Below are 15,664 nucleotides of genomic sequence, written 5' to 3' on the forward strand. Positions count from 1 at the left end.
TTGACAAGCCCCCCCTAGAATTCTATACACAGACAATCGTCCTCGAAAAAGATTTTGTTGAGTTCGGTGATGGGTGGTGCCGGTGGGGTCTAGAAGAATCCTTCCAGATTACGTCGTCTCTTTATCTCAGACACGCCGAGATGGCGGGTCCGAACTCTCTTTTATCGCTCTCTCGCTCCCTATCTCTTTCTTTCCAATTATAGAAAGCTGCCCATTTTCCACCAAATTTTGATATGTCTCAAACACGACGACGGGCCGAGGGGAAACCAGTAAACAGCTAATTCAATCATGTGTCCGGCTTTGGCTGGAGGTGACTGACTCGATCACGAGAAGACAGGCAGGATGGATGGGTAACCATGGTGAACAGACCGAGTCGGTTATGAAGGGTACGCCGTAGGCACCAGACGCCTGACCGGCCTACTTGGGCTGACATATGCTATGAAGGATTCTGGGAGGGGTAACCAAACCATGGATGCCCGTCCTTCTACGTAAGTATCTCTCCCAGATTACGGACTGATCAACTCCTGGACTGGTGGCGTTCATCTCAAAATATTGAGACTAGTTGAAGAACTCGGTCTTACGTTTATAGTGTTGTTCCGCACACATCCAGGAGGGGGATTCGCGTCGTTAACATGAGGCTTCGTCATGAGTGACGCCACTTTATCAACTGGGTGGTAAGCATGCAGGAACCCAGATCTATTATCATGGCAGTAGTTCAACCGTTGCAAGATGGAATCGAGTCTTGAGATATGCCAAAATCACCGGCGGTTATCCCCTGTTCTAAACAAGTGTTGAGCGAACCCATTTTCATTGATTTGTGGATATCATAGAACAGGCGTCCTGAAGAAGCTGTGGGAGATGATAGAACTATATAATATTACAAACAGTGTGCCTGGCCTCCAGCCAGCTATGCAGACCTATACAAAGCACCATTACGGCTCGCCACCCAAAAAGAAAACGCGGAATACTACCCATCCGCCCTGTCTATGCAATATAATCCCCTCCCTGATCAGTAGCTCCTCGCCCCGTATACACAAAAGGGCCAACCATGCCTTGGATATCCATCTTGACGCCATGCTCCTGTAGATGCTATACAACCAACCGTCCGCAGCCGTGGGTAAGGGCTGCAGCTTCGCCTTCATACATACAAAAGAAATAGAATGAAAAGAACAATGGGATTGCATCCAGTGGTGACCCCGTAGAGCAATAGTAAAAAGAAGAAGAAAAAACCGAAAAGTCCAAACTGTGCCAACTCCATGCTCTAACTCATTCCCTGGGTATCTTCAATTCAACTCCCCCTCTCTCTCCTTTTCACACACACATATCACATACGTCCCGCCGATGCGGGCTTTTAGGAGATGACAACCTCCTGTGTCACCAGCCCATAAATCCAAGCGGCTTCGGTCACGCTGGCGCACTGGAAGCACCACTTGTTGACCTGACCGATGTTCGTTCCTCCCTTTTCCGCCACTGTGGCTTCTCCCCTCTTGTTCGTAATCTCTTCCCACACGTTCAGAAGAATTCCTCGGCTACCGAGCCGGCTGAAGCATCTGCTACCCAGGACCACGTCCAGGAGCACAGTGGGGGTTTCGTCCTTGTTGGATTTCTTCGGGATGCTCGTGACAATGATGCGCTTCTCGAGACCCTGGTATTTCTTGAGGTTCTGTCGGGTTCCCTGGTCGGGTCGGGTGACCTCGAGTGTACAGTTGCCATGGTCTTCCCATTTGCTTGCCGACACCATAAGGTGCAGGCGGATTTTGAGGTTATTAGTCGTAAGGCTCATTTTTGTGCGGCCGCTCTGGGCAGCGCTGATGGATGGTGAGCGAGGTGGGGTGCCTGATCCTGATGATGATGTGTATAGGCTTGGATCGGCACTGAGACGGTGGCTTTGCTTGTCGATAGATGACATGCCGATATCGAAAGACGTGTTGCCAGCGCCCATGAGTCTCTTGAGGAATGATGAGACAGATACGCTTGAGTGGAGAGAAGGGCTGCCCCCTGATTGGGACGGGGCACGGGTTGATACTCGGTAGCTGTTCCTGCGACCAAACCAGCTGCGTCGTCGGGATGACCCATCATCACCATCAGCGGCCACAGCTGCTTGGTTCTGGCCAAAGGCTCTGACACGTGCTTCTTCCTCCAGGGCTTTGTACTTAGCATTGTCCATTCGGGCCTTGTGCACGGACATGTAGAGCGCCTCGCAGTCGTTATAAGAGGCGGTGCGGAAACGGAAGAACGTCGAATCAACCTTCATCACCTTCGAGTAGAGCCTGGCATAGCTGAGGACTGGAGACCTTATCTCAAGGTCGACAACTGTGCTGTTTCGCAACATGACCATAGGAGTAAGGTCTAGCGCAATGAGGGGTCGTTCTTCGTCCCGTGGCGGTTCGTCACCGCGAATGGGGTACGCTTCAATGAGGCCAGGCGTGGTAATGATAGAGCAGAAGTCAGGCCACAGGTCTTTCCAACATCCTCTCCTGTTGTCCCAGTATGATATCGAAGCCGTCGATTGATAGACATATGTTGGCGTCTTGCTACTGAGCTGTGTCAGTATGGCTTGAGAAGCTGACGCAGATGGCGTCAGACTTGGGAAATTGTCCGAATCTGCCAAGTCCGAATCTGTCAAGTCACTAGGCGTCTCGTCTTGTGGCTCGTAATTTGGCTCGTCCAGTGCTTCATCCAGTGGCTCGTATTGTGGTCTAATGCTGATGGCAGGAGTCGTGTCAGGCATGTCGGCAGCCTCCAATTCGTCATCGGAAGATTCGTAGTCGGTTGACTCTTCCTCATCATCATCCTCGTCATCCTCAGATTCTGATGCAGAACTTGACCCCTGCGAGGAGATATCAGAGGGGTGGTATTCGTGCTTAAGCGGGGACGATCCCCGTCGCTTGACCTTGTTCGATGCAGGCTCAGGGGGAGGAAGTGCCGGGGTCTTCTGTGACAGAGGTGTCCGATGAGCTGGCGGAGGTGGTGGGCATTCCTCACGAGGAGAGGACCTGCTCGAAGCTGGCCTTTCTGTAATGAGATCCTCGGGCCGCATGTCCTCGCGCAGAGGGTGGGACCGGTCCTCGGGTGATTTGGGTGACGAGGATGGGGAACGGCGGGATCTTGAGTATGAATCTTGAGTTGGCGTTTTCTCCAGTGATGGGCTGCGTGGAGATGGAGAGGTGGGAGTCGTTGGAGCACTGCCTGTCCTTGAGTGATAGCGTGGCGGTATTGTAGTCTTCACGTCTGGGCTCGAATCGGACCTGAGAGGTGCTTGCATCGATGAGACCCTTCGCTGCTTCGTTTCACCAACTGGTGTGTCCCCTCTGGTGGCTTGCGGTACTAGAATGAGTGACTGATGATCGGCTGCTTCTGCTTTGAAAACTGCAGGTGGTACTGGGTTCGTGCCGAGGATATCCAGCCAATCTTCCACTTGCTCGTCGTTATCTGTTGTGAGTGTGATGACTTGATACCATTCATCTCTGTTGCCTCTGATCATGATCACAAGCTCACCAGCGCTGTCGCCCTTCCGCGCCGAGCAGTTCCCGCCAATTGCCGGCGCGAAAAGCAGCCAACTACGACCCCGGCTGCCAGTCTCCCTAATCAAGAGATCGCCAGGATCTGATTTGAATAGCTGATTGTCTCGGGAGATGAGCTCGACCTGGCAGTCAAGTCGTTGCCCGTTGGTGTGGCGAAGGTCCAAGGAAAACGAATCTTTGGCATATACTTGCCTAAAGCGATCGATCCGGACGTTGTCCAGAGCCTCCAACGTTCTCAAATCTCGCACGCGGGTCACGTCGGTGTTGATGGCATCTTCATCCACAATTCTAGCACTCTCTTCTTTGTGCCTCCGGCGTACTTTCCCCTCCAGCTTCTCCCAGAGCTTTTCGTGCTCCTGGTATTTTTCGGTGCCAGTTGATTGGCGGTAACCCTGTGTGACATTAGCATTTGTACCTCTCTGCTCATCCGCAGATATTGTTTGACTTACCTTGATAAACTTCGAGATGTACTTAACACGAATGAGGGGCTTCTTGAGGAGATGAGCTACGTCTACACGCTCTCCGTCCTCGTTAAGTACATCCCCTTGCTCATTACGAGGCAGCGCGCCGATGAGCGAGTCCTCGTCGTCTGGCGAGCGTGGTGCAAGATTCACAATCAAATCCTTGAACCCAAGCCGCCATGCATCAAGGTACTGATCATAGATCGAGTAGACCGAGTCGAGCCATTGGGGAAGGCGATGGGCGTCATGCATTGGGCACCTCTTGTGGCTGTTCTTGAGCTTTTCTAGGGCAATGCCCATTTGGACCACGGATTTAGCGCTACCGTCCACCTTCTCCTTGCCAGAAGGGGGACGGTGCAAGCAAGTCTGCTTGAGAGTAGTCATTGCCTTCTGCCACCTGTGTCAGAAGGACAGGGATCACTCCATCCACTAGGGTCTTCAGTTCCCGTAGATAGAGATCTTCGTCACGGGCAAATTCCCGTAGCAGCGCATCGACAGTCGCGGAATTGGGACGACTAGTGGGACGACGTACACTGCGTCTTGACTTCAAGCTGCTGCTCCTCCCTGGCCTGGGGCTTTCATCCGGCAGTGACAAAACAGAAACCAGGTCAGAGTGTCTCGTGAGGCGCCGCTTGAGGCCTGATCTGTTGCTTCCATGCCGAGAGGGGCCTGACCTGTTGCTTCTATGGCGGGAGAGATTTGACTCGTTGCCTCTTGTAAAAGTAGTGTTTGTTTGAGTCACTGTCGAATCAGACAGCATGGAAGACATATCGGATTCATACGTGTCTCCAGACTCGCCAGATAGGATGGTCGATAGTTCATGTACACCTTTGGTGGGTGGCCGACGTTTCGAGTGCGCAGCAGTTGGTGCCGACCTGGTAGATTCTGTAAGGTATGAGGAGGATGTGAGATACGAGGACTCATCATCGAGGTATGACAGGTTCGTGCGGGAGCCAGACGACTTGCGCTGGTGCACACTTTTATCGTCATATTGGTGATCATCAATCTCGATCTCCTCGGAACAGCTCGGATAGGTTGTGGGTATTGGCCTAGGTGCAGCAGATTCGCCACGAAATGCCTCCTTGAAGAGGTCTTTGAAGCCTTTCCTGGAAGCGGGCCTGATGGGAGACGAAGGACTCCTGGTAGCTCGGCTTCGCCTCAGCCCGCTCGGCGACGATGGCGGCAGCGTTGATGCATCCACGGAAGCTGTCTCGTCCGATAAGATTGTCTCCTCCTCAGTTGCAGTAGTTGCAGTTTCTCTTGTAAGCGTGGTATTTGTGTCATCGGCAGAGCTGGATGTTAGGCCTGTGAGCTCCGATTCCGTCTCGACGACTGATTTGTCTACTGTTCTGTGTTTGGAATCCGAAGTTGAACGCCTCGCTTTGCTCTCATTAGTGTGCTCCTTTTCAATAGAGTTCTGTTTAGTCTCGGGCACTGAGCTTGGCGCAGTAGCTGATGCATTAGCCTCGACAAACGGATCAACCGTCTTGTTGAGCCATGATTCGATGCTTCGTGGTTGGTTCGCAACCGGCTTTGGGGGCGGGTCAACCTTTTCTGTGATGATCTTCCTGCCCTGGGTAAGAGCTTGCTTGAGGACGTTAGTAGCGCCCTTGAAGCTGGAGTTTCTCTTCGCCGGTTTGGGTCTCTTTGGCGGCGCGCTCCCTGGCAAGTTCAGTTCACTGAATGCAGAATAGCCGACAGGGATCTCTGCCAGTTTTGACGGGAGACTGGATGGTATATCCGAGTCTACACCCGATTCCTCGGACCCGCTCGACCAGGAGTCCTCATCCGAGTAATCTTCTGTTATGGTGGTGCCAGTATCTGCATGGCTTCTAGCTACTGATTTGCCAGACAGCTTAGTGGACTTTTTGCCGCTGCTGCGTCGCGTCGGAGTACCTGGGGCTTCGGACTCAGCATCCTCAATGACCTCGATTCGTTCTGAGGAAGGCTCTCGGCGGGAGCTGGTTGCGCGTGTGCTAGGTCCCCGTGACCTATGGCTCGAAGGGGCGCGGACTGTGCTGGCATCTTCGGACGTTCCTCTCTCGCTGGAGTACACCCTGATGCCGTCGTCCGGAAGCTTGTATTTTTGAGGCCGTACCCGTATGCCATCATCCACGCTTGTCTTTTTCTTCATCGGTTCCTCGCTTGGCTTCTTCTTCGCTGGAGTTACCCGGATCCTGTCGTCCTGTGCAGATTTGGGCCTGCGTGATCTACTGTGTTCGACGACAATCTCCGAGTCCTCAGTTATCTCGCTGTCTCTGTCTCCACCAGACGACCCGGACATCACAGACCTCACCCTGATACCATCGTCACCGCTACCCACCGATCGCGAGACACTGTACCGCTTGACCCGCGGCTCGTCCGGGAGCTCAACCTTTTCAGCCCAGGCCTTGATCTTGTTTTTCATGGCCGGGTTGGGCGTTGATCGAGTCAAGAAGTCCTTGGGTAGCGGGGACCCCTTGCCCAGGTCGGCTTTGGGTTTTGGTGACGCTTTTCGTGGGGGATCCTTCTTCTTGTTCTTCATCCAGTTGGTATCACTGACAACTCGCTTTTTAGGCGGGCAGCCAGCGCCCGAGGCGCCATGATTTTCCTTCTCCGTTTCGTCGCCATCATGCTCCACGACCACCACTGGTGGTCTCGAGGCGGACCTCCTCTTCTCGCCTTTTTTAATTCTCATGCGGTCCTCCTCCGTCACGCTTTGGTCGTCAATTTGAAGGCCAACATCACTGGGTTCGCTTGGCGCAGCCAGGGGATCGGCATTTTCCATAGCAGCCGCGTTTTTCTTCTGCCATAGCTTCACCCGGTCATGCACACCGCCTGGAGCTTGTACTTTGCGCACCACCTCTGCGCGCATTTCTTGCTTGACTTGCTCTAGAGTCATGCGCCGTTGGCGAGCTGCCTCTCTGTCCGCAGCAACTCGTGCAGGTGATGGTCGACCCAGGAGGAAGTCGGTTAGTAGGGTTGGCTGTTGTCTCGCAGTGGCAGACCTCGGACGAGTTCCGGCAGCGGGCGTACTCTTGGGGGTGTTGCCACCGCTGCCGGGGGCCGACCCCTTGCGACGGTGCGAGGCAACATTGGGAGTCGTTGGGGTTGCCGGCTTGTCTTTATCTTTGTCATCGTCGAGCGTCATTGTCTTCTACTGTAATGAGGGTTAGCCATAACATTCCTGGAGCTCTGTTGGAAATGCGTGACGAGGTGGGCTGGTCTTGACGATCTGCATGTGGCCGCTGCGTCGGGTCGGTCCATCAAATTGGGCATTTAGTGGAAAGAGTTACATTCCAGCCTGGCCCAAGCAGAACGAAAACGCCAAACGCGACTTGAATCGGTGAGGTCGGTGCAGGACTGACCTTCTTCTGTACTACCTAAGTAGCATAATGTCATTTGGAGCGGCTATCGCAGTGCTGCCGTTCGCAGTAAGCTGGGCCTGTTCTTCGTCAAGTATCGAGATCAGGGGTGACCGAGCTGCCCGAAGCCTGTACATTGGGAAGGAACCGAGATCGCACTCCGCCAGATCGGAATGTAACGATGAAAAAGAGAGAAGAATTGGGAATGAGCAATCGGCCAGTCAAGGCTGCAGGCTCGTGTGTTGTTATCCGATGAGTTTCACTTGGTGGTGCCGGCAGTCCGCAGCGAGGTTCTCACTCGTCAGCCCGCTTGATGGTCTTGTCCTTGATGGCGGGATGGTTTTGGTCAGAATTCGGCGGTGGTTGTCCTCGATACCAGAAACGTAAACATTCAATCCCAAGGTGGGTCATCCCGGGCGTGCTGGTCTGGTCAGGCAGGCCCTGGTTGTCGCAAGCTCGAGTGAGCTGCAGCGGGGCTTCTAAAGAGCCACCAGGAAGTGCCGGGCAAATCAGCAGGCCCAGCTAGCCCAGTCAGTCAGCCAACCCCCATCTTGCACCCGAAGTCCCCCCCTGCCAGCGCTTTGCATCCCTGTTTCTCAAGTGCACCGGACAGGCCTGGGCCTTGCTTAAAACCCAGCCTAGTGGGAGGGCCAATGTAAACACTGGCACAATTGGCATACGGTTGATTGCTTGTTTACCCGGGCTCAGCATGTGAGCTGGGTTGTACCAGGTAGATAGACAGATCTATAGTGCTAGATAAAGAAAGGCCTTTCCAGATTGTCGATTTGTCCTCATGGGAAATTTCCGATGGCCAAATAACCCTCCCGTTGTCTCTGTTAAACTTTGCCAGGTATTGCTGACACGGAGGGCCAGCTGATGCATCACCAGAGTCGTGTGCATGGCTCGCTCTCATATGATCAGCTTACTTGCCTTCAACCAGAACAACGCATGCTTCACTTTCCCCTGCCAATGTGGCTTCTATTGTGTTGCACAATGTCTTGGTTGCAGCTGCAGCCACGCAAAACAGGAAATGACAGCCTTCTTCAAACTTCCGGCCCATCGGATCACGAAGTCTGGTGGCATTGAAAATGCGCGGCAGGACGGACATTCTTTGTCCAATTCCAGAGCGCGATGTTACCCAGGGTATCCTTCAATATTTCTCTGGCCTTGATTCTGATGTGCTATCCACCGGGTCTTAAGACATGGCTGACTGACATCATTAACACCCATTGTTAAGACAGCAAGGGTTCGGACGCTAGCTGGGTTATATTACCCTTGTTATACCCCTAAACCATTACCAAGCTCGCATCATACACTCGCTTTATCTGGGACTCTCAAAGGAGTCTTGTGATAAATAAGTAATCGTCGGTATTCTACCTTAGTATTCGAAAAATCAACCATGTTCTGTCGTTACTCCTCCCAACTTTGAGGAGCGCGGGCAAGTAAAGCAAAAGAGGCGTATCCCTGCCAAGCCTATGTCCCTTTGGCCAATCATCATAGCTCATTAGCAGTTTGACTTCGAGGAGTAATTACTATCGAAGTGATAAACGCATCTTGTCTACTTGAGAACTAGACCTCCGGGAGTTCTGGATTGGGAGTTCTACATAGTGCTTTACTGAAATGGCTGTACCATAGTGTTTTCATTGGGTGACATGAATCGACAAGAGTCGGCAGCCATAGGGAAGCTGACCCGATAGAAAGGAGACAAGACATTGGCGCTGCCATTCTCATACCATATGAACCAGTAGCTTACCTAATCTATATCAAACCTCGCAGGTAGGGCGAATTGCACTCGCAGCTTAAGCAATGGCGACTACATTCATCTAGGCCCACGATAAGGAGTGATATGGGATTTCTGTTCATAGCTGGACTGTGAATGTGTTTGCTAGCTGTAGTTGTGCAACAACACGCCCACGTAGTGAGACTCGGTGCGGGTGGCAGGCCTTCTGGATTGAACGCTGTGAACACATTGCAAGTCTGTGCTATGGATGTAGGACACAGCAAGACTTGTGCCGAGGAGTTTGCTGCCGTTCAAACGGCAAAAACAACTTTCTTCTGCACCTGTAAGCGTTGCAGTTAAGCGTGTTTATTGCCCGATGTTTTACTTGCTTGCTTTAGGGGACCAAGTAAGTAAAGAAGTAAGGCAGGATTGGTTTTCAAGCACCTCCTTCGCCCCGAGTCGATGCAGGCCCTCTTGTTGACGGCCCGAAAACCTACCAGCTTGGGCGACCTTTGACCGGCGGAGCACCTTCAGCACTCAAAACACCAAAAAACCTTCCGAAAACAAGTTGCAGATACAGACTGAGCTGCAAGTACCATCATCAGGTGTCTGACTTGGCGAGATTCTCTTCTTCCTCACCATGTGGTGATTGCATTTCTTCATCTCTCCCCTTCCTTGTCAATGCTTCTTGGCCGTCATTGATCTTGATGTACTTTTTCCATCTGTAAAGCGTACACTCACTCATCCTCACTTCGTCCTAACCGCCATGGCCGAATTCAGTTTCTTCACTTCGACACTGTCCGAGGACTTTGGCTTCAAGCCTTCGCCAGCACGAGACACCACCAACGTCCAGAACTCACCCAAGCAGGAGCCACAGTATCATCCCCCTATTGCTAAGGATTTTTCCTTCTCTCTCCAAAACATCTGGCGATCCAATAACAATGTCCTGAAATGGGCCTTTGATATTCCAGAGGTTGATCGTGAGGATCCCATCGAGACTTCTGATGCTTTGAGGGAGAAGCGTTGCTTGGTATGTACATGTGCCCCATCAACCAAAATATGGATGAGTGAATATATCACGACTTCCTCACGAAAACATCACAACGAGGCATCTCAAATTTATCAGACGAAATTAGCCGTTTCCACTTCGTTTTTTCCGTTCAAAGCTAACTTTAGGACCACCAAAAAAGTCATCCAACGAATATCAAGCCGGTCACGACGGAGGCCAACATCGCAACAAAAGAGCCAAACATCATCAATCTACTCACAACCACCAACCCCCTGTTAAGCAGCGCCGTCGCGATCGCTTCCTACAGACCACTCGCAACATCGCCGGCAGCATCTTGGACGGTATCAACTGCAGCATGAATCCCTTCCGTGACTTCAGCAGCGAGCTGGATGGCTCGACTATCCAGGGTAGCGCAACGCCCCCTGGCACTCCCGTCAACTTCGTGCCCAGCCGCCCTCGTCTTCGATTCGTCTTTGTCGGCGATCAGTACTGTGGCAAGTCAAGCATGCTCCTGTAAGTATCGTCGGGTTTTCCCTCACTCACTTTCCCTTAATTATTTTTCTCTGTCCTAGCGTACAGTTTCTCTTGCTAACAGTGATGACCTCCCAGCCGCTTCTGTCGTGGCATCTTCCATGGAACCTGGGCTCCTACTCAGTACGAGTTGTATGAGCAGCCCGTCGTGATGGACGACCAGCTCATTGACATGGAACTCTGGGACACCTCAGGCAAGCTCGAGCTGCACCAACTCTCTCGCCTCTCCTATCTATCGTGGGATGCCGTCTTCATCTGCTTCAGCGTCAACAGTGACAAGAAGTTCATTCATGCCCAAGGCAGAGTAAGTGCCCCACCCAATACGCATAACTATCTTCATCGACATTGACTAACTCGAAGCCAAATATGAACAGTGGATGCTTGAGGTTCAGAGGTACTGTCGCGGTGCTCCCGTCTTCCTCGTGGGTCTGAAGAAGGATACCCGTGTCGGCACAGGCCTTTGGGCTCCCCTTTTCTCGGATTTTGATACTCGCATCGGAGCAACTGAGGTAAGTGTTGATTCATGATCCGGCATATCCCAGCACAACGGCTTGCTAACAAGTATTACTTACTCTAGGGTGCCATGGCAGCCACCGGCATGGGCGCGGTCAAGTACTTGGAATGCTCGGCCAAGACTGGCGACGGCGTCAACCGCGTTTTCGAGGAGAGCCTCCGCTATCTGCAGACCACCCGCCACGATCTCGGCAACCCGGGGCCCAGCCGAGGCTCTGGCCTGCGACAGCTCCTCTGTTTCCAGTAAAGGAAACCTAAGCAATTCTTTTCTTGGCATGGGAAACAGGCAACCGACACATACGACCCCTCTATTCGGGAGGAGTTGATATCTTTTTGAGAGGTGGTGGTGGACTTCTCCGTCGTCGTTGCGGTTCCTTCCCCTTCTTTCCCTTTTCTTCGGTCAGGTTCATTTGTTTCTGGGTTGTGTACATTTTCTTCTCTTTGCGCTGCATTCGTTCGCCGCAGCAGCGAAGACACTACACCGCATTTTCGCAGAGATGCGCAATCAGTGTGCGTACAAGAATGGGGTTCACATTAGATGGTCGGTTGGATGGCAGCAGCAAGTTTCGGAATGCCTAAAGGGGCAATTGAACTCCATTGCAGCATGCGCCGTCCTCGTTTCGTAATGAGCAATGATTAATCAACGTTATAACTGAGTCCTCTGTCGTGCTTCCAATGTGTCCTCTCATGATTTATCAGCACGAATTCATGCCATGCCATTTTGTATTTATAATGGCTGCAGGGTACTCGTTGACGCACCCCACTTATCGTGTGTATATAACGACAGCAGTCCTATAATCTGTACCATGACAGTGATTTTCCAGTACTAAGAAGAGCAACAAGTCTCAAGAATAATACTATCAATCCTGCCAAATGGCGCAGCAAACCGATATTCATCTCTACACGACGCAGACGCCCAATGGCACCAAGATCTCGATTCTGCTCGAGGAACTTGGCTTGAAATACCAGGTGTGTATGAACACAGTCGTTTCACGGCCACATTGATGCATGCTCACCGTTACGGGGAAGACTACTGCCATAGATATCACCAAGAACACCCAGAAGGTATTTACATGACTCTGCATCCAGGGTTCTCGTCATAACCAGCAAGACAAGTCGAAGCCACATGAGATCCAAACAACGGACAGCCGCTCATGCTGATATACACCACCACACAGGAACCATGGTTCCTCGAGATCAACCCCAACGGAAGAATCCCTGCTGTGACGGACAAGCTCGAAGATGGGCAGACCATCAAACTGTTCGAGAGCGGATCGATCATGCAGTACTTGGTTGACCGATATGACAAAGACCACAAAGTATCATACCCACATGGTTCACAAGAACACTGGGAAGTCAACAACTGGGTATTCACAGCTGCTCACCTCTACGCCCACAGTGCTGAACTTGCTAACACCATCATCAACCAGCTGTTCTGGCAAATGGGAGGTCTTGGCCCCATGCAAGGGTAAGTGAATGCCTTTTCGAGAGACTACAATATCGATACTAATCATCCGTCTATGCGCAGCCAACTTGGCTACTTCAACAGTAAGTACCTTCTTACTTGACCCAGATCTGTATAGGAAGTGAGGGTTGTCACTGACCAAAGGGCCAGGGTATGCACCTGAGAAGATCCAGTTCAGCATCGATCGGTACAAGAATGAGACGCGTCGTCTCTACCGGGTGATGGAGACGCAGCTGCAGAAGTCGCCGTCAGGCTATCTTGTCGGAGACCGATGCACTGTTGCTGACATCTCGTGCTGGGGATGGGTGGCCTCTGCCGGTAAGTTCTTGATCAATCCAGCACTTACGCTTGTCTCTTTCATCCTCTTGTTTGAGTTGTTGCAAATATTCAGAAAGACCTGAGTACCTAGTCTAACTAATTATGAATCTACTGAAGGAGGGTCTGGAGTTGATATCACGGAGTTTCCTGCCCTCAAAGAGTGGCGGGATAAGTTGCTATCTCGACCAGGCGTAGAAAAGGGCCGCCATGTCCCCAGCCCGCATAAAGCTCTCGAGTTTGAGAACATGTCCGAGGAGGAGATGAAGAAGGCATTTGAGCATAACAGGAAATGGATCCAAGCATCGATAAAGGAGGATTCCAAGTAGTGCACTCTTCAGTCCCTACAGACACGAAATTGATCGCCACAGTTCCAGCTGTCAGCAGCTCAAGCTTGAGCTCGGGGCAGTTGGGCTAGCTCCTGTGGGGCCATGACAGCAACATGATAAAAGTGCTAAGAAGTGAAGCTAGCAGGCCATCGCCAATCAAAACTGCCCGAATCATTGGTTCTCCATTGTCCGGTCTGGGCGAGGTTGTGACGGTTGCTGCCAAGCCAAACAAGGGGCCAGGCGAAGGGAAAGGGAAAACGCGCCCTGCATTTTCGTCATGGGCCGTTCGCTTTGGAGGCTTCCGCTTCCGTTTCCTCACAACCACCATTGTTCCATTCTTGACCCTTCAACACACGCCGATTCCACCCATTTCATCGCATTTTTCTCTTTTTCGCTCAGGCCTCCAGACTGCAAACCACTACTTGTTGCGACTCAAGTCATATCTTAATCAAGAAAACACACACCCACACAGCCCATCACTTTGCGCGCATCTGCCAGTCGCGCATCCCGTCACAATGGCAGACTACAACACCTACAAAGTCCCGGAGCTGAAGAAGCTGCTGCAAGAGAAGTCGCTTCCCGTCGCCGGAAACAAGGCCGACCTGGTCGCCCGTCTGCAAAAATACGACGAAGAGAACGCGCCCGCCAAACCTGGTCAGTAATTCATCCTTTATTTCCATACGCGCCGCCGCCGACGAAAATTACCGTCCCGTCTCGTCAATTCTGGCCCGATTACCATCGAACAGCCTCGACTAACATTACGTAGCCGCCGCCGCACCTGCCGCGCCTGCCGCCACGACTACATCAACCGCTGAAGATGAGATTGATTGGGACGATGACGAGCCTGCCGCGCCTGCACCTGCTGCAGTGAAGCCTGCTGAGGCGGAACCCACCAAACCCGCACCTGCAAGCGCGCCCGCGCCTGTAGCAGAGGCGACTGCGCCTGCCGCGGAGGAGAAGAAGGAGGAGGAAGCGGCAGCAGCGCCGGCTGAGGGCAACGCGACTGCAGAGGCAGCACCCGAGGCTGTGGAAGAGAAGAAGGAGGAAGAGCCCAAGCCCGATTTCTCCGCTCACCTTGCCGCGTCGGCGGCCGAAGAGGAGATCAAGAAGCGTGCTGAGCGTGCCAAGCGCTTCGGCATCATCGAAGAAACCTCAGAGGAAGAGAAGAAGAGGCTAGAGCGCGCGAAGCGCTTCGGCGCCGCCGACACCACGGCCGTCGTCAAGGGTCTGGACGAGGCTCTCCCCGAGCGCCGGCCCAAGCGCGGTCGCGATGAAGGCGCCGAGGCTGGTGGTCGCGGACCCAAAAGATCGAACAACGACTCTCGGCGCGGTGGCCGAGGCGGTGGTGACCGCGGCCGTGGCGGACGTCGTGTTGACCGCAGAGGCGGCAACGATCGCGACCGCAAGCCCAACGGCGGTGGCGTCTCCAAGCCAAGTCGTGTCCTCGATAACCCCGAGGAGAAGAGGAAGGCTGAGGAGAGGGCCAAGAGGTTCGCCAGCAACAACTAGGTGCTCCCACAACATGGTAGGAGGCCCTATTTCGACTGCGAAACACCCTGGGCTAGGCGCTTGGACAGTAGCGCAAATACACGGATGCGACCGTTTGTAATATTATGAGACCTTTGGTGGTCAAGAAGCGGATGAGTGTGTGCCATCATCCACGGGGTTTTAAGAAATATCCGCGCGGATAGGAGGCCGTGTCATCATCACTCGAGCGTCAATGAAAAACAGGAATCGGAAACTGGTTCCGCTAGGAATGTATATCAATTTACCCCCATAACGCTGTAATATGTACAAGAAGCGCAAAAAGACTTGGCTACCTTCATGCCTGTGATGTTCACCACTACGACCAATAATGTGCTGGCCCTGTACCCTTCGATGCTATCATGGGCATACATGGGACGATAAGAAGGCTATACTAAACCACTACACTTGGCAGAACAATCCGCCAAAACAACGCACAACGACGGCCACAAGAAGCAAAGGTAAGCCTTATTAAGTCACCCTTCTTAAGCACTCATTCTAGGTAATGCACGAAGAATGAAGCCCACGATGCCGACTGCAGACTTGCTGCTCTGAAGACCATCTATACATCCGTTTCTCTCCTCGGCCGTCTGTCTCAGGCACTAGCTGCGAGGATATCATGATATTTGTACGTACGATGGTCCCGTGTGGTCGATCAGCTCTATGAAAACGCGCCATCCGTCATGTATTCTGGCTGAGATAACTGACGGCGTCGCTGCGGCTGCATAGGTGAAGGCTAACAGAGTGCAGGTGAGAGAGATCGCGGAAGGGAGGCATGGAGATAGTAACTGCCAGAATCCAATCTTGTATATATTAATTTTTGTGTACTGATATAATCTTTCCAGGAAACGAGAGCTGATTGCGATAACCAGGGAAACCAGTAGTTATCACACCTGAACCAGATACTTCTCTTCTTGCTTGGGTGCGTG

General features: G+C 52.4%; 4 protein-coding genes across 4 annotated transcripts; 3 read left to right on the forward strand and 1 right to left on the reverse strand.

Annotated features, from left to right (window-relative positions):
• Positions 1-1,351: 1,351 nt before the first annotated feature.
• On the reverse strand, positions 1,352-7,115 carry PG986_000323 (uncharacterized protein; the record flags this gene model as incomplete). The annotated part of the gene is made up of 3 exons (XM_066836545.1): positions 1,352-3,916; positions 3,974-4,375; positions 4,416-7,115. The coding sequence occupies 3 exons, from the start codon at positions 7,113-7,115 to the stop codon at positions 1,352-1,354; spliced, it is 5,667 nt and encodes a 1,888-aa protein (XP_066705438.1).
• A 2,700-nt stretch (positions 7,116-9,815) lies between these two features.
• Positions 9,816-11,349, forward strand: PG986_000324 (GTP-binding protein rhoA; the record flags this gene model as incomplete). The annotated part of the gene is made up of 5 exons (XM_066836546.1): positions 9,816-10,079; positions 10,216-10,571; positions 10,668-10,893; positions 10,964-11,098; positions 11,167-11,349. 5 exons carry the CDS (start codon positions 9,816-9,818, stop codon positions 11,347-11,349), a joined length of 1,164 nt encoding a protein of 387 aa, XP_066705439.1.
• Positions 11,350-11,975: 626 nt separating this feature from the next.
• On the forward strand, positions 11,976-13,211 carry PG986_000325 (glutathione S-transferase domain-containing protein; the record flags this gene model as incomplete). Its single annotated transcript, XM_066836547.1, has 6 exons — positions 11,976-12,071; positions 12,132-12,167; positions 12,281-12,570; positions 12,631-12,650; positions 12,718-12,885; positions 13,003-13,211. The coding sequence occupies 6 exons, from the start codon at positions 11,976-11,978 to the stop codon at positions 13,209-13,211; spliced, it is 819 nt and encodes a 272-aa protein (XP_066705440.1).
• A 515-nt stretch (positions 13,212-13,726) lies between these two features.
• Positions 13,727-14,720, forward strand: PG986_000326 (DNA-binding SAP; the record flags this gene model as incomplete). The annotated part of the gene is made up of 2 exons (XM_066836548.1): positions 13,727-13,865; positions 14,029-14,720. 2 exons carry the CDS (start codon positions 13,727-13,729, stop codon positions 14,718-14,720), a joined length of 831 nt encoding a protein of 276 aa, XP_066705441.1.
• Between the last annotated feature and the right edge of the window lie 944 nt (positions 14,721-15,664).

Source organism: Apiospora aurea (genome assembly GCF_038362705.1).
Source record: "Apiospora aurea strain CBS 24483 chromosome Unknown utg000001l_segment0_segment0, whole genome shotgun sequence".
Classification (NCBI taxonomy): domain Eukaryota; kingdom Fungi; phylum Ascomycota; class Sordariomycetes; order Amphisphaeriales; family Apiosporaceae; genus Apiospora; species Apiospora aurea.